Raw genomic sequence first — 19127 nt, 5'->3', positions numbered from 1 at the left:
GATTGCCAACTTGTCTCATATCAAATTCGGAGAAGTAGTAGTGACAATGTGATAAACCTTATACCACTTGAGCAACGCTTTGTTGATGGGTTTTCTCTACCCGACACTCCTAACCGAATATCATTTCTTTTATATAGAATGGAACACAGGATCCATGTTAAGGCCCAATTTAAATGTTGATAGGCCCAAATAAATGAATGAAAGAGTGAACACTGTGTCTCTGTTTTGAGTCTCTAAATCCCTAATTTCTTGTAATCTCTATTGTTCCTCAATCCAAAATGTTAGCTCGACTCGCCGGAAATCGATTCAACCAGATCCGTCAAGTTTTCCGTCAGGTTCTTCTTTTTCCTCTCTATTTCCCTTTCTTCATTTTCCTCATTTCCTTTTTTCTCATTTGTTTTTGTTTCAGCCATCGAGGACTTTCTCAACCGCTCTCAATTATGTAAGTCCTCATTGCATTCAATTTCTCACTTTTTCCCTTTTCCTTTTTCCTTCAATTTCTCAATTTTCCATTTGATTCTGATAATTGATGTTTGTTTTGGGGCAGCACCTTGATTCTCCGGATAACAAACCTGACCTACCCTGGGAATTTTCCGATGCCAACAAAACCAAGGTACTCTAAAAATTCAAACTTTGAATCTGGGTACCCTCTTTCGCTCACAAACTCAAAATGCAATAAAAACAAATGTAGCACAAGTAACTGCTTTATGATTATTATAAATTCAATTATCTTGCTTCTGTTATAGGTTTTAAATGGATTAGGTTATGCCTATTGCTATCAAATAATGCCCCTTAATCACTATGAACATACTGCTTTCACGATTTTAAGTTATATATCATTTGATTATTCTATATTGATCTAAGCTTAGTTTTGCCAAATGAGAACTATATATGCTCTTATAGTGAATGTATGAATGCATTGGAGAGAAGAAAGATGGGGTGACACCTATTGTATATAGAATCCCATAATAGGTGTTCTCACGTGTATGGAGACCTGTATAGGCCACAGTAAGGAGAGTATATCATATGGAGGGTAGTTGTAATGCTAGAGGTAGAGAGAAACCAAGAAAAACTATGGGTGGAACCATTAATAAAGATTTAGACGTGAATAGTTAGTATATATATATATATGGTTTATGACAGTCACAGAACATTATGGCCTCTTTTGATCCATTTAGTTGACACTTCCTAGTTGAAAAATGTTTGGTTGTTGTATTATAGTGGATCTGGATTTGTACCTCAAATTTTTGTGGTGTACATGAAAATTATTTAAGGGTGTTGCTGTGTTGCAACTTAGTCGGTGTTCATTTTGCTCCACTATTACACTTTTGTATGACTAGCTTTATGCTAACACTGATTATATGATTAGTCGCGTACAACAGTTAGGTTTAAAAGCTGCTTACTAAAGCTGATGGTAGAGCATGAGTAATGAGGTGATGTCGTATTGATAGTTTCTTCGTAATATTTCTTAATCCAATATGGACAATGCATGCATGATCTTTTTGGTGCTCAATACATATTTCAAAAGTTGTAATGATTTTAACTGTGCTAAATGCAGGTTAAGGAGATTTTATCTCACTATCCATCCAACTACAAGCAATCTGCAGTGATCCCTTTGCTGGATCTTGCTCAGCAACAGCATGGGGGTTGGCTCCCTGTTTCTGCAATGAATGCGGTATGTTGGTCTCTTGCTTGAAGGATTCTTGCTAGCTTGTCTAGATACATATCAAGTATGTTTAGAAACATATCGAAGGACTGTGTTTCTCTGAAGCACCCACCCATGTGCGATGAAAAAGGTGATTGGGTTGCAAGTTAATGAATTGATTTTTTTGTGCTCAATTGATAATTTCCATTAGGCACTCAGTAAAAGAAGGTTACTGCGATTTGATGATGGTTCTACATGAGACCTAAATAATTAAATTATTGTAATGACTGTATCTTTCTATTTCCAAATGAATTTCCAGTAAAGATGGTCCTTCTTAAATTCTTGCTGCGGTTGTATGAGTGAAGCCTTTTGTTCTTATGGTAGTATGTGAAATACATTCTTCCTGTGGCATTCGTGCTATGTCCAAGACTAAAATCTGTCTGTGCAAACTAGGTTTTAATTTTTGATGTACATGATGTTTCTTCTTCTTCTTCTTCTTCTTCTTTGTGAATGTTCATCATTCTTTTGTTGAGTTTGATTCGTAGCTTCCTATTGTAATGGTGCTTGACTGGAAACCCAAAATTAACATAATGTTTCTAAACTGAATTTTTAAAATTCTTATAAATGCAAGAAGCTATTCAAATACTTCATTAATAAGTAGTTTTGTGAATTATTCAGGTGGCTAAGGTTGTAGAGGTTGCTCCTATTCGTGTATATGAGGTTGCGACATTTTACTCAATGTTCAATCGTGCTAAGGTGAAATTCATTCCATGTTTTGATGCTTGCTTTTTTGCTAATCCGCATTAAGGCATGCCAAAGCTTATTTGGTTCAACATTCTTTTAATTTCCAGGTTGGGAAGTACCATCTTTTGGTTTGTGGAACAACACCTTGTATGATAAGAGGTTCACGAGGAATTGAAGAAGCTTTATTGAAACACTTGGGAGTGAAGCGCAATGGTTGGTTCACCTGTCTTGATTTCTACCATTATCTCTGACTGAACCTGATCTTATTCTTGGTAAATTGGGACTACATAATTTTTTTTAAATTGGTTTCTTACCTTTGATTTGCAGAAGTAACGCAAGATGGTTTGTTTTCTGTTGGAGAAATGGAGTGCATGGTGAGTCTTTTCTTCAAACAACATCTTGCCTTAATTTCAGCATTGTCTTAGTCTTCAGAGTTGTAGTCTTGCTTAATTGGCACTGGCATGATGAGTGTATACAGTGGGGGGAAGTTACATGAAGGACAAAAAATGTACTGTGTGGTTAAATTGGTGTAGACTTATTGATTTTGACGGTCGGATCACTCTATTAATGCAAAAGCTGCTTCGGGTGGTAGCTTTGGATATGTCTAATAACAAATATGGATTTTATATTTAACATTTTTCAATAATATTAAGTTATCCAAATAATCTCTTGGATTGATAGTATAAGAAACACCAGAACAGCCTTTATGGGACATTAATAAATAACTGAGATGAATGTTTTTATTATTAATGAGAAGTCAAAAAAAGTTACAAAAGGTGATAAGAGAGGCACATGCTTTAATTCTGTGTTCACAGATCCAGACACAATTAAAGCCATATATGTGGTGTATAGGAGTGACAGTGTTATGTTCTTGGCCATAATTTTGTTGATTGACCATTGATTGCATGATTGAAGTTGATGTTTTCATGCAGGGATGCTGTGTGAATGCTCCTATGATTACAGTGGCTGACTATTCAAATGGATCAGAAGGATACACTTATAATTACTATGTATGGCTTCCTTCTATTTAATTACTTTCTTCCGGGCTGGGTGGGGATTATCGTGCTTGTACTTCTGAAACACTATATATTTTACTTATGGTGATTCCAGGAAGATGTAACCCCAGAAAGAGTAGTCGAGATAGTAGAAAAGCTGAGACGGGGTGAGAAGCCACCGGTAAGGAGATTGACCAAGATCTATTTCTTTTTCGTCGATGTTTTAGAAACTTACACATGCCCTGAACATGAATTCATTTGTTTTTAGCATGGCACACAAAATCCGAATCGGATTAGGAGTGGACCTGAAGGTGGGAACACTACTTTGTTAGGTGAGCCGAAGCCTCCTCCATTCCGCGACCTTGATGCCTGCTGATGTGTGTCATACTTTTTGTCTTCAATAATGTAAGGCTTCCAAGTTGCCTTAATTTGGACATTGCCAAATTTTTAGAAGCTTAACCAATTTTTGTATGAACCAGCCATTAATAATGGATTCTGTTAAAAATATATGTTCCATAAAGTGCCATAAATATATTGGCTTGCTTGTCAGTGTTATCTATGTTTTTTGTATTCTTGGACATTTATCATAATCAAAGAATGGAATTTGAGATTACCAAATCATCAAATACATTGATATGTGTTATCAATGTTGGTGGATAATTATTATCTTTTGACAAGGAAAAATGATCATCTAACTCATTTTTTCAACACTATTTTACTCATAAGGTGTGTTAAGTAATTAATTAAAATCAAAACATGCTTATATAAAAAATGTTCTCTTTTGATATTCATTCGTAAAGTGTGTAATTTAGCAAAATTTAAAATTTGGAAAGTATAGTGAGAATATCAATTTCAAGGGTGCATTAACAACATAAACCTTTGAACAGGTTAGTGTCAAAATTTTATACAAGGGTATAAAATGTAATTAGACTATTTTTTGTTGGAACATACCAAGTCTTGTTTAGTTTGAATAAGATCTAAAGTAAATTTGTCTATATAATATGAATTCACCGCTTGTTATGTGTATTGAAATTGCAATCCATTAATTATACATAAGAGTAGATATTGAGCATCAATTTACAGGTATATATAACTCTTTGAAATTTATTTTATTAAATATTGTATCATTTTTACTCAATCCACACATGGTATAAATATTTAGGAAATATATGTAAAATAATAAAGAGTGTATATTAACATTAATCCTTAGAAATTATCACTATATAAAATGTCCTACTAACTTCACTCATTTGAGATGTTTTGGGTTCTCTAATTTTTTAAGGATATTGTCAAAACAAAAATATTAAAAGATCAAAATCATTATCTACCTAAAAATATAGTGAAACAACACAAATTCCCTCTTTTTTATACCTATTGAAATTACTTTTAACTTATATACATACATTACATAAAGTATCATTATAAGGGATATGAATGTAATATTTGGAACAATAATGATGGTAAGTGTAATTAAACTAACATTTGTAGTGTGTCAATATAATTTACTCTTAACTAATTATATATTTGAAAAAATAAATTGACCACCTATAAATTTGAAATTGGAATTTGAATATAAATTTACCCTTATTTTTTGTGCATTTAATACAAAAAGTACATCATTATACATTGTTTATAATATTATTAACTTTTTATAAGATATAAAAAAAAAATTTGATCTTAAGCTAATTAACTTGTTGTTGATAACATCATAACAACAAGATGGTGATTGAAATATTGTTTCATTTGAATCACTATTGTTTCTAACCTTATTTGGTCATCAATAACTAATTTAATCATTGAGAATAAAATAAGATATAATGAGATTGACTTTAATTTTCTAGTTATTATATATCTCTATTTATTTTACAAACAAATATATATAATAATAATAATAATGATTATAGAGAAGAAATCATATAACTTTAATTTATGCATACACAAAATGTCTAAAAATATTGTATAATATGAAGACAACTTCAAATAATATAAGAGCATAACCATCTTTATTGTTTTATTTTGATAATTTTTATTTTGATTAATGTTGTATACTTTGTGTAATTTACTAAATCATAGGGATATAATAGTAATTTAACGATAACAAATTAACATGAAAGTATCCGAGGTACAATTACTGCGTTTCGAGTAAGTCGATGATTACGAAGGCACAACACGTGTGTGTATATATATATTTATTCACACTGCTATCTGATTCAGATTTTCTCAATTGTACCGAATCCAAATACCAAATTCTTAAAAAATTATTCTTTGGGGCTGCAAACACAAGGTTTTTTCTTCTACTTGTCTTTTATGCACTAAAAATTTATGCTTTATTGGTTGATTGAATTCTATAGTGATGAATAAATATATGTTTGTTTGAAGTAAAATAGTTATGGGAAGTGCTTCATCTGTGCTAACTCAATATGACATCGAAGATGTGCAAGAACACTGCAATAGCTTATGTGGGTACCCTTTATCTTTATATCAATCCTATGTCTTGTTTTCTCTTATGGGTAACATCAAGATCTGATTTTTTTCACAAACAAATTCAGTTTCACAGCAGGAAATAGTGTCTTTGTACCAAAGGTTTTGTCAGCTTGATCGTAATGCAAAAGGGTTTATTTCTGCTGATGAGTTTATGTCTGTTCCTGAGTTTGCAATGAATCCACTTTCTCAGGTACACATTCAGAATTTCCAATCCCTTATTTTTTGTTTGTTTGAGTATATACTCTTGATATGCTTATTTTGGACTCGTTCCTTATGCGAAACAAGATTCAATTCAGTTTGTATATGTACAATTGTTTTCAATTTGGTCTTCCTGTTTATTGTTGCTATAAAACCAATGTGTGGAATTAAAGTATCGCGACAAGATTGAAAATAATTCTCGGGTATATGCGACAATCATTTTCGATCGGTTCCCTTTATTTTACTATAACAATGATAAACTGCAAGTACCAGATTGAAAATAATTGTATAAACAAGGGTTGGCAGTCCATGTTGAGAATGAGAGGCACATTCAGAGAACAATAGTTTAATCTAAATGTTTTTTCGAACTTATGCCGTTACTATATGTATAGCATTATGTGTGTGATGTATTTACTCATATTTGATGCATTATTATGTTCTTATTTGCAGAGGGTACTCAAGATGGTGGATGCTTTGAATTTTAAAGATTTTGTGACTTTCTTGTCTGCATTCAGTGCCAAAGCTAATGCACACCATAAAATAGAACGTATGTCTCAGTTATATAGCAGAATTAATTTATCTTCTCAGAAGTTGTTTTTATCAACATGCTTTGAAGTTAGAAGATGTAATTGTAAGTTAGGAATTGATTCATATCAATACTGAATTTTATCAAACTTATATATGCAAAAAGACCATGTTATTAAGTTTTTATTGTTCAATTGGTTCGGACTTTATTGCTTAAGAACTTCATGTTTAGCATTTGGATGAATTAATTGTCTCTGTTCTCGCTTTCAAAATTTCACAAATAAAATAACTTGAAGAAATGCAGCAGATTTTAGCTAGGTAAGGGGTAGAGACTAGAGAGAGACACAAATGCAAAGAGAGATAGAGAGGAACAGCCGAAGTCGTCTGTAAGTGGTAGCATCGAAACTTATCTTTATATGCAGTCTTGTTAGTTTGAAAGTAGCTCTTATGGTATGATAATAGTTCTTTTAGTAGGATCCAAGCCCTGGTTATGGAACTTGTAGATTAGAAGATTTCGATGCCGATCTAGAGTTCTCAGGAGTTGGTCTATGTATACATGATAATTGCGGCAATAAAGTTAAATAAACAGTTAACAATTCCTTATTCGTATAGGAAGTTCAAATGATTTGAATTATTCAACGATTTTCATCATTGAGAAAGGGAATTCTCTGTCGGGAGTAGACCAGAGAGATTTGTTAGAAAATTCTGTAATGAATCATGATATGATCATTTACTACTGAGTAGGATGTACCTTATTCCTTGTTCTGAAAATTACAATGGTAAGTTGTAGATGGATTCGGCATTGTGAGGTTGTTTTTAAAGCGAGTACTTTCGGTTACTAGTTTCTCTTTGTTGCAGTTATTTTCAGAGTATATGATTCGGACCATAACGGAAAGGTGTCTTTCAAAGACATTCTGGAAGTGCTAAAGGATTTGTCAGGTCCATTCATGTCTGATGAACAAAGAGAGGTATCACCAAAGATCTATCCACTTCCTTATATTTCTTAATCACGAATTAGTATTTCGGGAAATAATAGATAGAAAAGTAGGTTTTCATTTCGTGCATCATTTTACTGGTTTGAGTTCGACGTCTCCATTTTATGGCTTCCGTAAGACTAATATATCGGTCATCTGTTAGATGTGAAACTGCTTCACAACGTAAACGGGTTTCCTAGTTTTGATTTGTTGGTTTCATTTCTTTTGCATGTTCTCTGGTTTTTACATTCCTGTTTGTATTAACCGTAGACAAATTGCATCTCCATTCAACAGAAGCCGAAAAATCTCATTTCTTATTGTTTGTTTCAGCTCACAAGCATACTGGTATAGGTATATCGAGACTTAAATGGCGATGACTAAGTTGTTTTCTGTTCTTCGGTTTACAGGAAGTCCTCGGCGAAGTTCTTGAAGAAGCGGGATATACAAAAGACTCCGACTTGACATTGGACGACTTCATTAAGGTCTGTATATTTCGTCATATATTTCGAACAACTGTCTGGTGACTTCTTGATGCTATATTTGGCCTAATTGGCTATCTCTATAGGCCAATGATGATATATTTGAATCCAAACAAGATTATTGGATACTTCAATTATGTGTTTCAACCATATTGTAAGAACATTGTCTACTTAAGCATATCAAAGACAGATTATACAACATGCATTTGAAGGGAAAACTGAGAAGAAAAAAAGAGAGATTGTACAACATTTGTGCTTCAAATGCATCTGAATGAGTCAGTTTATTAGGTACCAGATGAAAGTTGAAAAATAAAATTCAAGAAGAAAAAGAAGATTTATAATATAGATTCAGTTTATGAGAATAAAGTATCTCCTTCAGCCAATAAAAGTATGACATGTATACTGTTTTGTTTAGTTGCAGAAACATTTTTGTAAAAAATAATTAAATAGGACACATGTTACGATTTTATTGGCCAAAGGCCTTATACCAGGAGATACATTATTTTCTTAGCTTATACATTGAAGTCTAATAGGGTCACTCAAAACTTCTGTTTAGAAGACTGTGTTTGATTGATTTTTTTTTTTGTTCTTTTTATTTGTCACAGGTTCTTGGCCAATCTGAGCTAAAAATGGATGTTGAAATCCCTGTTGATTAAAATGGCCTGCAGTTTTTCCTGTTTTATTGAATGCATTCATGGGATTTTTGTAATATAAGTTCATTTGGATATGAAAAGTGAAAAATAATGTTGTCCCTTTCTTCTTGGGATTCTAGTAATACAATTCTCTTTTAGCCACTAGTTAGTTTTAGTCATTTTTGGAGCTTCATATCTTGCAACCCTTTTGGATCTCCTAAGTTCAAGTTTGTGGTAATTTTTGCTATTAGAAGCTTCCAACGATTGTACTTCTTTCACGCCTGCATAAGGCTGCATGCATCTATCTCACCGATTCTATTATGTGGGAGCATGGTTCATGGATGTTAGAATCTTATTATACGTTGTTTGTGAGTCTTATGTTAGAAGTCTTATATTAGAATAAAGGCCCAAAATTAGGGATATGTTTTTCGGCTCCCATTCTTTCATTGTTTCCCTTCCCTCTTCCTACTGTCTCAAACCCTGAACCCTAAACTCTAAACCTATCTTTCAACACATACATGCCCTACTCTTTCAAACTCAATCCGAACACACCCGACATTTTTAACCCCATGTTTTTCTTTCACTCATCTTCATCTAACCCTAACAATCGTGGAATGGAAAGTAAAATATGGTTCTACTAAAATTGCTTAGGTTCAAAAGTATATAATAGACTCCAATAGTTGAAAGTATATTATTTTCGTATTAAAGTGGAAGCATTTAAATGAATTTTTCCTTGTGTAAACTAGAAAACTTGGTTTTGATCTTCACATAAAAGAATATTTCTACCATTGCATAATAAAGTTCTACTTCTCTTGGTATTCAGAAGTTGCACTAAACTTCGATTATTTCTGTTAAGGTTTCATCTCAAAACCAAGTGTCTATGAGAGAAGTAACCCAATAAGTATTTAAACCATTCTCAAGATAATGAGGTAGGCGATGTGAGACTTAATTTCCAACAATTTTATATCAAGTCAACAAGACATAGTTAGAAGATAAACTCTAACATGAGAATTAATACCACTTGTATCAAGAGGCATTAGTAATAACAATGTTACATTTGATTTGATATACTCATTTAAGAATGTGGCAGTAAAACTAGAACTGTTTTACCATTACCATGTATCAAGGTTAAATTCAGAAAATCTAGTTACCAATTATTAAAACTCCTAAGCAAATAACTTTAGGCACTTACATTAAGTAACTGGTATAAAAAAATTCTACACCTTTGCACCTCAAACTTTAGTAAAACTACATAACATGAATCAAACTGCACTACTTAAAAATATATATTTATACAAAATAAAGACAAGATTAGCTTAGTGAGTTTACATGCACACTAGATGGTGATTACAAAAGAGAACAAATTAGGATAAACCAATCTAAATAAATAGCAACAAAGACCTTGAAAGTACTCAATAACTTCTACAACTATGGCATTAAACTTAAAAAGAAATTTCACATATATTAGCAATTATGATGTTCTTTTGGTTTTCAACCAAATGGGTCATCTCATGTTGCATTAACTTAAGTACATTACCACCTAGTTCTTGAAATGACTAGCAATTCAGGTATGTAAAATAAACTTATCTTCGGCTGAAAATCGATTATCTTTGAGCTTCATCCGAGGAAGGTCCAACTGAAGTAGCTGCAGCATTACTTGCTGAACCATTCTCAATGGGTGGAGGCACACCCCATTTGCCTTCAGACTCAAGGGGCTCAAACACATGAACTGCACCGTCTGACAATCCTACCGCAAACTGATTTGGTTCGTGTGGATGCGCCGCAATCACAAGTGGTTGTACATTAGAATTGCTGCATAGAAAATAGAAGATTATGAGCTTATAACATGAAACAAATTCTAAACTTAGAATAATCAAGAATGAATGTCATAAAGGATTTAATGAAACTTTTGCAATGTATGGTGTGCAAACAGATATAACCGAAATGTTCTAGTTTTCGGTCTTTTGTCATATGTTTTATTTATATAATACACTGAACACAACAGAACCCATATGTTTCAAAAGCATATTGGTATCAAACAAATATAACATGTTCCCAACTTCAATGACAATGCTTATATACCAAAACAAAATAAATCAAAGAATACAGGTTGAAAACTGCTTTGGATTTTGAATGGCTTCCAAAGGAAAATGAAAAATCTATCACAGATTTGCAATTGTAGTGACTAGAGAGGCAACTTTTACCAAGTACTTTAAAGTGTTGTATGTTGTAACATCTATCAATGAAGGCATTACCTGACACTCGCAGAAAGATAAGCAGAAGGATTGATGCGACAGCGTAATATGAGGTTTGAAGCACTAAATACACAGACGGTTGTGTCTAAAAAGCTGGCATATATTAGCTGGCTATCACAAGAGAAAGTTGCATGTGATATTGGTGCAGCAGAATCTCTTGGCGACCACTACAATTCAAGCTTCTGAAATCAGCTAAAAATGATATTGAAGTATTTACAGTTAACATAAAACTGAACGTAATGAACGAACCTGCTTTAGACATTCTAGTTTTGTCGCTTCATAAATGGCAAGTTGAGTTTCATGTACAACCAAGAAGTGGATCTGATCCTGATGAAACTGTACACGAGTATCCGCCTGTGCTGGTGGAGTCCTCCCAGCAGGAAGTTGCAAAAACCTAGTCGTCTGCTTTTCCCATCCGTTTGTATTCCACACACAAAGCTGCACAGTCAAAAAAGAGATAAATCTTCTTTAGAGCAATAATGATAAGTGCATTGCCAATAACATGCTCAAAGGAGCCATAATTGATGAAAAACTAGTTGAAGATTCAGAACTAGAAGTTCTTTCAATTCAAATATTCAATTTAATCATCATAGAAAACAGTCAAAAGACACATTCTGGGAAGGATATACGCCGGACAATCATTACCTGAGCATCTGCCCCAGATGAAACTAGCACATTCAATACATGAGAGAAAGCAAGACCGGTTATTCTTTTAGTATGGCCTTTGAGTTTACTTTTAACCTGCAAGGGAAAAAACCTGCATAAGTACCAAATTACACTAATCATAAGTAAGCAGAAGCTTATTATGGAAGCAGTGATACCTCGTCCACGCGAACATTATATATCTGAATGGAAGAATCATCCATGCCTATAGCAATAATATTATTATCCTGAGGATGGAAAGCAAGAAAGGTCGCTGCAGGGGGTGGAGGCATGAAAGTTGTCATAGTCTGCACTAAGCCAAGAAGATTGGATTTGGTTAGTCGCAAATTGCAACCCAAATACAGTTTTGAATAGCGAGAATAGTGCTCATAGCTCACCTTGAAAGTCATCATATTGAACAGAGAAATCTTCCCTCCCGATGCTGACATCACGTAAGAATCATTCTTGGACAGAGCAAAGCAGGGAACTGCATCCTCGGTGGTGTTATCGTTAATATCATTAGTCATCAGGATGCCACTTGAAGGTTGCCACAACTGAGGTGACATGCTGGCATTGGCCTACATGATGAAATATCAACATCAGGAAACAATATCATTCCTATTCCTCATTTTATGATTAGATAAAAATTATCTGACAAAAGTAACGTCATATAATCTCGCACCTTGCCAGATGAATTACGGTCACTTCGCTGCCATTTCCAGAGCAGATGAATGGCATTTGAAGCTAACGCCAGAATAGCATTGCCTGAATTAGTATATATCAACCTTGATATCTGTCATAACAAGGATGAATAATCAGAAACCTTTTATTTTGGAGAGAGGTAAGGGATTACGAGAAGAAAGTTCTAGGGTGGTCGTAACTCCTAAATCCTAATACAGTTGTTGTTTCTTCTTATTTATTCCAGTTTTGGTCCACATTCAGAAACTAAAATGACATATAAACGTTTAGAAACGAATACTGTTTGTAAATAAATAATAACATACCTTGGTTACTCTTGCGTTCTCTGGTAGTTTCAAGGATCGACATTGAGATGGTTCACTGATTTCAGTCAGCTTCCATATCTTCGACTTGTCACTGGATTCTCCACTTATTCTAGGTTTAACATCAACCAGAGTTCGGGCATCCCCATTCTGATGAGTTGAAATTGACAATAAAATTAACAAGCATAGAAATGAGCCAATGATAATAAATATGTCATGACAATCATGGAATCTTCAAAGTAGGGGGATCGGAAGAAAATACATTATGCAACAAACAAGAGTTGCATGACGAGCAACATATTTTAAAATTAAAGGAAAAAAATTTCCAATAACATTTAAGTAAATTACGAGTCCTATTGATATGAAAACAAGATAAACAGACCATTCCAGCAATAGCTGCTACAGATGAGGTCCTCTCTGCAAGTGCAGCGCTAGATGCAGCGGCGGCGGCGGCTGCAGCTGAAATTGGATTTATCGTAGGCTGCCAGAAACATCATAAGTTCGAATGTGTTTTGTAGATAAAAGGAAAGAGAAGAATAACATCTTTAAATACCTTTGCCATGGCTTCTGATGTTCTTGATGCATCATATAAAGAATTCTCTAGTGAACGCAACAAATGAATACCATCTCCATTGGCTAGAATTTTAATTCCATTCTCATTCGCAGAGACGGCTAAAAGAGCTCCATCCTTGTTGAAACGGATACGTGGGCTTGCCTATAATTCATCAGGCAAGGTAACAATCAGCAACTATTATTTCCATAGACCAGTTCTCCGATTTCATATAAAATAATGAACTTACAGGGAGACCTCCATCGGCATCAACAGTTGTCAAAAGCTGAACATTGTCCATATCCCAGAATTTAATGGAGAAATCATCTCCGGCAGCCAAATATCGGTTTTTGGTTGTATCAAATTGTACAACACCCAAAGATCGTTTACGGAATCCTTGATAAGTCCTTTTCACAGCTCCTTCACTTTCGTTCCACTCAACAATAGAGGATTCCCCATCCTTGCTTGTACCACATGAAAAGAGCCTAAAATATACGTTCACAGCAACAACAAAAATTGAACAGAAAGTGATCAAAACAGATACTACAATTAATAAGACTCGGCTCATTACAAGTAGCCATGGTTGAGAATAAGGACCTTGTGCCATCAGCACTATAGGCCATGGTTGTGCACCAACGGCCAGGAGCATCATAATCAACACGAGATCCCAAATTGTCATATAACCATGCTTTTATCTTTCCATCTAATGCTGTCGAAAAGATGAACTACAACATAAAAGACAAAAAGTATCAGCGAGAAAACCAACTACAAAAATAGTCAATGCATTTTCTTAGAGGATCTCTCTTAATATAGCAAAAGGAGTCATACAAACTCGACTATTTTCCCAACATATCAAACTCAACTTCTACCTGAATGTTTTCTTTATAATGTGGGCAGACGGAATAAACAGGAGCATCATGACCTTCAAAAGTATACTGCTTTGTACCGGTAGCAGTATCCCACACCTTAAGAAACATAACTTAGTTAGTAACATATGATATATTGTCCACTTCCGGACAAAAAAAAACTCATCTTTTGACAACATTACCTTAATGGTCTTATCATCACCGCAGGTTATCACACATAGTTTCTTATTTGGATGGGAAAATGCCAAATCATTTACTCCACCAACATGAGCATCAATCTAGAAAATAGGTTCACAAGTATAGAATTATTATAATATGTGAACAAAACATACAGCAAAGAGGGAGAATTTTTCATTATATATGTGTGTTTGTACCTCCAAGTGCTGCCGTACTTCATCTGCACCATGGTAAGAGTATATCTGAACAATGTGCCTTGAGTATGCAACTCCTGTTTATGAAACAAACTCAGACATTAGAGATTAATTTAGTTGACTTCTGAAAGAAAGTATTAATAGATCTAATATCAAAAATTGAAAAAAAAAATATAAACTCTGATCTTACCGAATAAAGCACCATCAGGACTCCAAATCACACGGTTGACAGAAACGCCTGGATCTTTGACAAGAGCAGCCTGAATTCATCATATTTATTTTTATTTTTCAGTCATGGAAAAATTACAAGTTTCAGGATTTAGAACAAATATTCATCATGAACATCAATAGATTACAAAGAGAAGGGTCAACCTGAAATGGCATTGAACAAGCACCAAGTTCCCAAACTTTGAAGTTCCTCAATACCAATCGTTCCCTAGTACCCACTTCCCACAAAGCAATGTCCCCCACATTCGTACCAACTTAAACATGCATCAAGAAAAACTCAGTCAATTACCGGTATGAATAGGAAATACAAGCAATTAAAAAACAAGTCAACATTGCTATTAAAAGGCATTAGAAGAGCAGCCGACCGAGAAGTAAAGTCTGTTGAACTGGATGAAAGTCCATGCTCATAGGAGATGAACCCTGGTCAAGAGTTCGCATTACAGTCTTTGGCAAGTCATCAGATGCCTTAAAGGGCTGACCATGGCCGTGATCATGACCCTGGAATGTCGACGACAACACATTGACTGGTAGATTTACCTGCACAAAATGAAGGTAATAGATATAAAGATAGCAGAAACGTGAGAAGGAAGAACTTGCATAAGTATTTCAAGACCATGTTTGATGTTCCTATAAATGATAAAAGTTTACCTCATCTGACAGCCCCATTGGTCTTGTTCTCTTTGAAACATGATCTGAATCTCCAGATGTGTAGTCAACAGAAGGATTAGTTGGAGGGACCCTAGTGTTCTTCAATGCAGCTTAAGAAGGCAATGAAACTTGTTAGAAGTCAAATATTGTGGTACTAAACATAGCTGATAAAATCTTAGTACCACTAGACATGAAGAGTTGGAGAATAGCAGAAAGCAAAAGAACGCATTACCAAGCATTGATGGTGCACCAAGACCTATAGCTCCTCCTCCAGAAACTGCAGGATGTGCTATAGTGGTAGGATTCGACATCCAACCAGCCAGGGGTGTTGGCACAGGTGTCGGAGTAGGTTGAAAAGGCTACAAACATGAAACACAGCACATTCCAGCACCGAAGTAAGAACCAAAATGAAAGAAAATATTATGCAATGCATATGAACCAAATCAGATTAGTAGCCCACCCCATGAGCACCAAGAGAAGGAAATCCTCCAGCTTTTGGTAAGGATCCTAGTAGCGGACTATAAGCAGGTGATGGCGCTTGTGCACCATTTGGTTGTCCACATGAGTGATCCACAAAAAGAGTTTTTATATCTGGATTCGGCCGTGGATTCTTACAAAGTTGGTGCTGCCAATTCAAGCTGTAATTTATTTTTAAAACAGGCAAATGAAGAAGAAAATCAATCATCTGTTAATGAAAATTATGATGCATGTATCACCAGAGAAAACAGAAATATAACTATGGAATATGAGCTCCCTCAACGGTGATAACTGGTAAGTAAAGACATCACATGCAGTCTCATGGCCACAATGTACAAGAAAGTTACTAAATACAGATGTTGCTCGATATCGATTGACAAGTCAGTAACTTAGACTTTGCAAGAATTACCTTTGGTTGATGAGAGTCCTTAATCTTGAGCTTTTAAGGTTGGGAAATTGTAATTTGTCGCGAAATAAGGGATTTGCCTCAATCAACTTTTTGAGCTCAACCAACATGATTGCTCTCGCAGACTTCGTATCGCCATACTTAGACAATTGTTCGTTTTCCCTGTAATATCGTAAACTCGTTGTCTGCATCTTAAGCAAGTTTTAAACCGAAAACTTAGAAAGTAAAAAAGCTATATTCCTACCTAAAGTTTTCCAATGTCAAGAGCTGCGTGATTTCCTTGAAGAGTTCTTCATTAAATGAGGCAAAAACTTTCAAATCTTTCACTAATATTTCTACAGCCTTGGACCGGTCATGCCTGCCATAATATAAAACGGTGTTACCTTACATACTAGAATGTTTAAATGTTGCAAAAATAAAAAAGTGAACTTGTTACAAGCTTACTTATCTAACGCCTCCAGGTACTTCTGCTTCCTTATCTCGAAAAATATCTTCATAGAATATCTATTATCATCTACTTTTGTGAAACCGGAGAGGTACCTCTCGACCTCATCCCAATTGCCATTTTGCACTTCATCCTCAAAATATTTGATGTTAAAGAAAAACCCCGACTCTTGCTCAAGCCTGTAATTTCAAAATCATTTAACAAAATATAAATCAATCCACATGATATAAAATAAAACAAATACTAAAGATTACAATAATAATACAGATCCAATGATAAAAATAAATAAATAATGATAACAGACTAAAATGGAATAAGCCACACTTATGAACAGTTTCTTTGAACTTTTCCTCATCCAAAAACTGCAAGATCAAGAACACCAACTCCCTGCTAAGTGATGACATCGTAGTCAACCTTGACTTCTATTGAAGATACACACCAAAATTAGCAACCTTAAACTAGATCTGCAAAAAAAATCAATTTTTATTTCAAAAAGTTAGATAAATTTCACAAAAACCAGCTACAAAATAGTCACAAAATATCGAAATCACTTTTAACTAGACCCAGTGAAGTATTTAATTTAGAAAAAACCCCATCTCCTCATAATTAAGCATGTAGGTAGTGAAAACATGTTGATTCTATCTTATATGATCACATAGAGACATGGAAAAAAAACCAGCTTTAATTTCAATAGAGGAATCCACTATGCAAAAGAAAATCAAAAAGTGTGTTTAAAAAGGAAACAAGACAAGGGAAAAAAGCTGAAATTAAAACACAAAGAGGAAAAAGCTACAAACTTTAATAAATCAACACAGATTCGAAAACCTTCAAAAATATCACCTTGAAAGCTCTGTCACATGGGAAGAAGAATATGTAACCCAAAAAAGACAACACCACCAACACAAGAGAGATCAGAGATATAGTTCAAACTCAAATCATTCTGATTTTCTCTCTCATGAGAAGAAATATATTTAAACTTGTACTTGCAGAAAATAGGTTACTTTGTATAGAACGCGACAGAGAAAGGAAATGATAAGTAAAATAACTTATCAATGATATGTTGTCGGGCAAGGTGATAAGCTATGATAGATATGTGATAGGTTATATTAGAGTGGAGTTAAATGCAGACCCATTAAGCCGGCTTCATTTTTTTTTTTGGCTAAAACAGAATCGGCTTCATATACCAGAAGTATAATTATTCAGAAAAATATTTAATAATTATAATTTTAATTAAAATATATTTTTTCAACCGATTAAAATAATAATATATAGAGTAATACAAAAAATAGAACAACATATGTGCTTCCATGAACTGCTACTATAATAGTCATGTGAGGTAACACACCATAGGATGAGTTAAAAGAGATTATGCACTTGCCAAGTGTATGAATTTTTATATTACTACATCATCTATTACTGAAGAAGCTTTGGAATTCTAGGAGGAAGTTGAAGTTGGGGATAGGAGGATGGACAATGATCTATTGTTCCAAAATATATCTCAAATAATATTATGGACTAATGAAAATATGTCATGTCAATTAAAAACGGTAGATTTATATCACATCTCTATTCCTTCTTACATCTACCTACACCAAATGAGACGGTTTTAAGTCTTATGTTATCCTTGATTGACGGCAATTTCCACATAAAATTCTTTGGTTCCACTCCTCAAAATTTCATCACACTTGGTCTTTGTTTGGAGGAAACGTGAACATATAACTACAAGAATAATATAATATATATAATAGTTGAAGACAGAATAATAAGATACAAAACATAATTAAATCAAACTAACTAAATATAATTGAGGAAAGAGTTATAAACGTGAGATAAAATATGATTAAGACATAAATAAATCAAATGATAATATTATGCACTATAACTATAACCTCACAGGCGCTTACTTTTTATTTAGGAATATTTAATCTATGCACTGACAGTGTAAATAATATAAACATAGTCAGTATATCATTTACGACTCATTTAATATAATAGCAGTATAAAAAATTCTAACACTATTTATTTAGTCACTCTCGAGATTAAACAAATGCCCATATTTTCTTTGTAACAGCGTATAATATACAATATACAAGTCATGGATAGGTTCTCATGTCTTTCAAAAACTGGCCTAGACCCATCCCTAGTATATGAGTATGGCCTAGTTTTGGCTCACAATGAGCTTGAAGAACAAGACATGATGTACTTCAACCATGACTTCCTCCGAAGCATTAGCCTAGTGGTTTTGGTACAAGGAGAAGACCTTTTTTATATGTGTTTCAAAATATTTACAAAAATAATATAGTTTTTAGGAAACTTAGATAAGATTTATAAGTTTAAGGAAGTCGTGGATCAGAAATGCGACTTTCCTAACATATTTTCTCTTCTTCGTAGAAGTCGTGTTTTTTCACCTCTCTCATATCCGTTACTTCCCCTTACTAAATCTCTTATTTCTTTATTAGGGTTTACCCCTATCCCCTAGTTTTTAGATTGACACTTTCTTTATACATTGTTAATTTTATCAAATTTCGGTTACTTGAAGTTAGAGAGATACTAAATGGACTC

General features: G+C 33.9%; 3 protein-coding genes across 7 annotated transcripts; 2 read left to right on the top strand and 1 right to left on the bottom strand.

The window, feature by feature from the left end:
- LOC109342799 (NADH dehydrogenase [ubiquinone] flavoprotein 2, mitochondrial) lies at nt 212–3994 on the top strand. Of its 2 annotated transcripts, none has more exons than XM_019580799.1 (10): nt 212–335; nt 410–442; nt 548–613; nt 1559–1675; nt 2324–2401; nt 2497–2602; nt 2717–2763; nt 3322–3399; nt 3500–3565; nt 3653–3994. In XM_019580799.1, exons 1-10 carry the CDS (start codon nt 279–281, stop codon nt 3758–3760), a joined length of 756 nt encoding a protein of 251 aa, XP_019436344.1. In that variant the 5' UTR covers nt 212–278; the 3' UTR covers nt 3761–3994. The 2 variants fall into 2 exon arrangements, with proteins under 2 accessions (XP_019436344.1, XP_019436345.1); XM_019580800.1 differs by having other exon boundaries at nt 223–323.
- LOC109342800 (calcineurin subunit B-like) lies at nt 5529–8869 on the top strand. 2 transcript variants are annotated; one of them, XM_019580802.1, is made up of 7 exons: nt 5529–5668; nt 5772–5843; nt 5934–6058; nt 6517–6613; nt 7450–7559; nt 7973–8047; nt 8650–8869. In XM_019580802.1, the coding sequence occupies exons 2-7, from the start codon at nt 5774–5776 to the stop codon at nt 8698–8700; spliced, it is 528 nt and encodes a 175-aa protein (XP_019436347.1). In that variant the 5' UTR covers nt 5529–5668; nt 5772–5773; the 3' UTR covers nt 8701–8869. The 2 variants fall into 2 exon arrangements, with proteins under 2 accessions (XP_019436347.1, XP_019436346.1); XM_019580801.1 differs by having other exon boundaries at nt 5537–5668; nt 5764–5843.
- On the bottom strand, nt 9955–17625 carry LOC109342798 (topless-related protein 1-like). Of its 3 annotated transcripts, none has more exons than XM_019580797.1 (26): nt 17363–17625; nt 16890–17029; nt 16565–16744; nt 16365–16478; nt 16124–16282; nt 15698–15875; nt 15470–15596; nt 15238–15347; nt 14955–15126; nt 14734–14843; nt 14552–14621; nt 14365–14438; nt 14173–14268; nt 13994–14089; nt 13722–13849; nt 13375–13609; nt 13128–13289; nt 12957–13055; nt 12578–12724; nt 12256–12366; nt 11972–12151; nt 11753–11881; nt 11577–11672; nt 11181–11369; nt 10932–11098; nt 9955–10488 (listed from the first exon to the last, which is right to left on the bottom strand). In XM_019580797.1, exons 2-26 carry the CDS (start codon nt 16967–16969, stop codon nt 10281–10283), a joined length of 3417 nt encoding a protein of 1138 aa, XP_019436342.1. In that variant the 5' UTR covers nt 16970–17029; nt 17363–17625; the 3' UTR covers nt 9955–10280. The 3 variants fall into 3 exon arrangements, with proteins under 3 accessions (XP_019436342.1, XP_019436341.1, XP_019436340.1); XM_019580796.1 differs by having other exon boundaries at nt 17391–17625; XM_019580795.1 differs by having other exon boundaries at nt 17406–17625.

Source organism: Lupinus angustifolius, chromosome LG03, assembly GCF_001865875.1.
Source record: "Lupinus angustifolius cultivar Tanjil chromosome LG03, LupAngTanjil_v1.0, whole genome shotgun sequence".
Lineage (NCBI taxonomy): Eukaryota > Viridiplantae > Streptophyta > Magnoliopsida > Fabales > Fabaceae > Lupinus > Lupinus angustifolius.
Note: the sequence above shows the minus strand (reverse complement) of the source record. Positions and strands in the feature narration are given on the sequence as shown.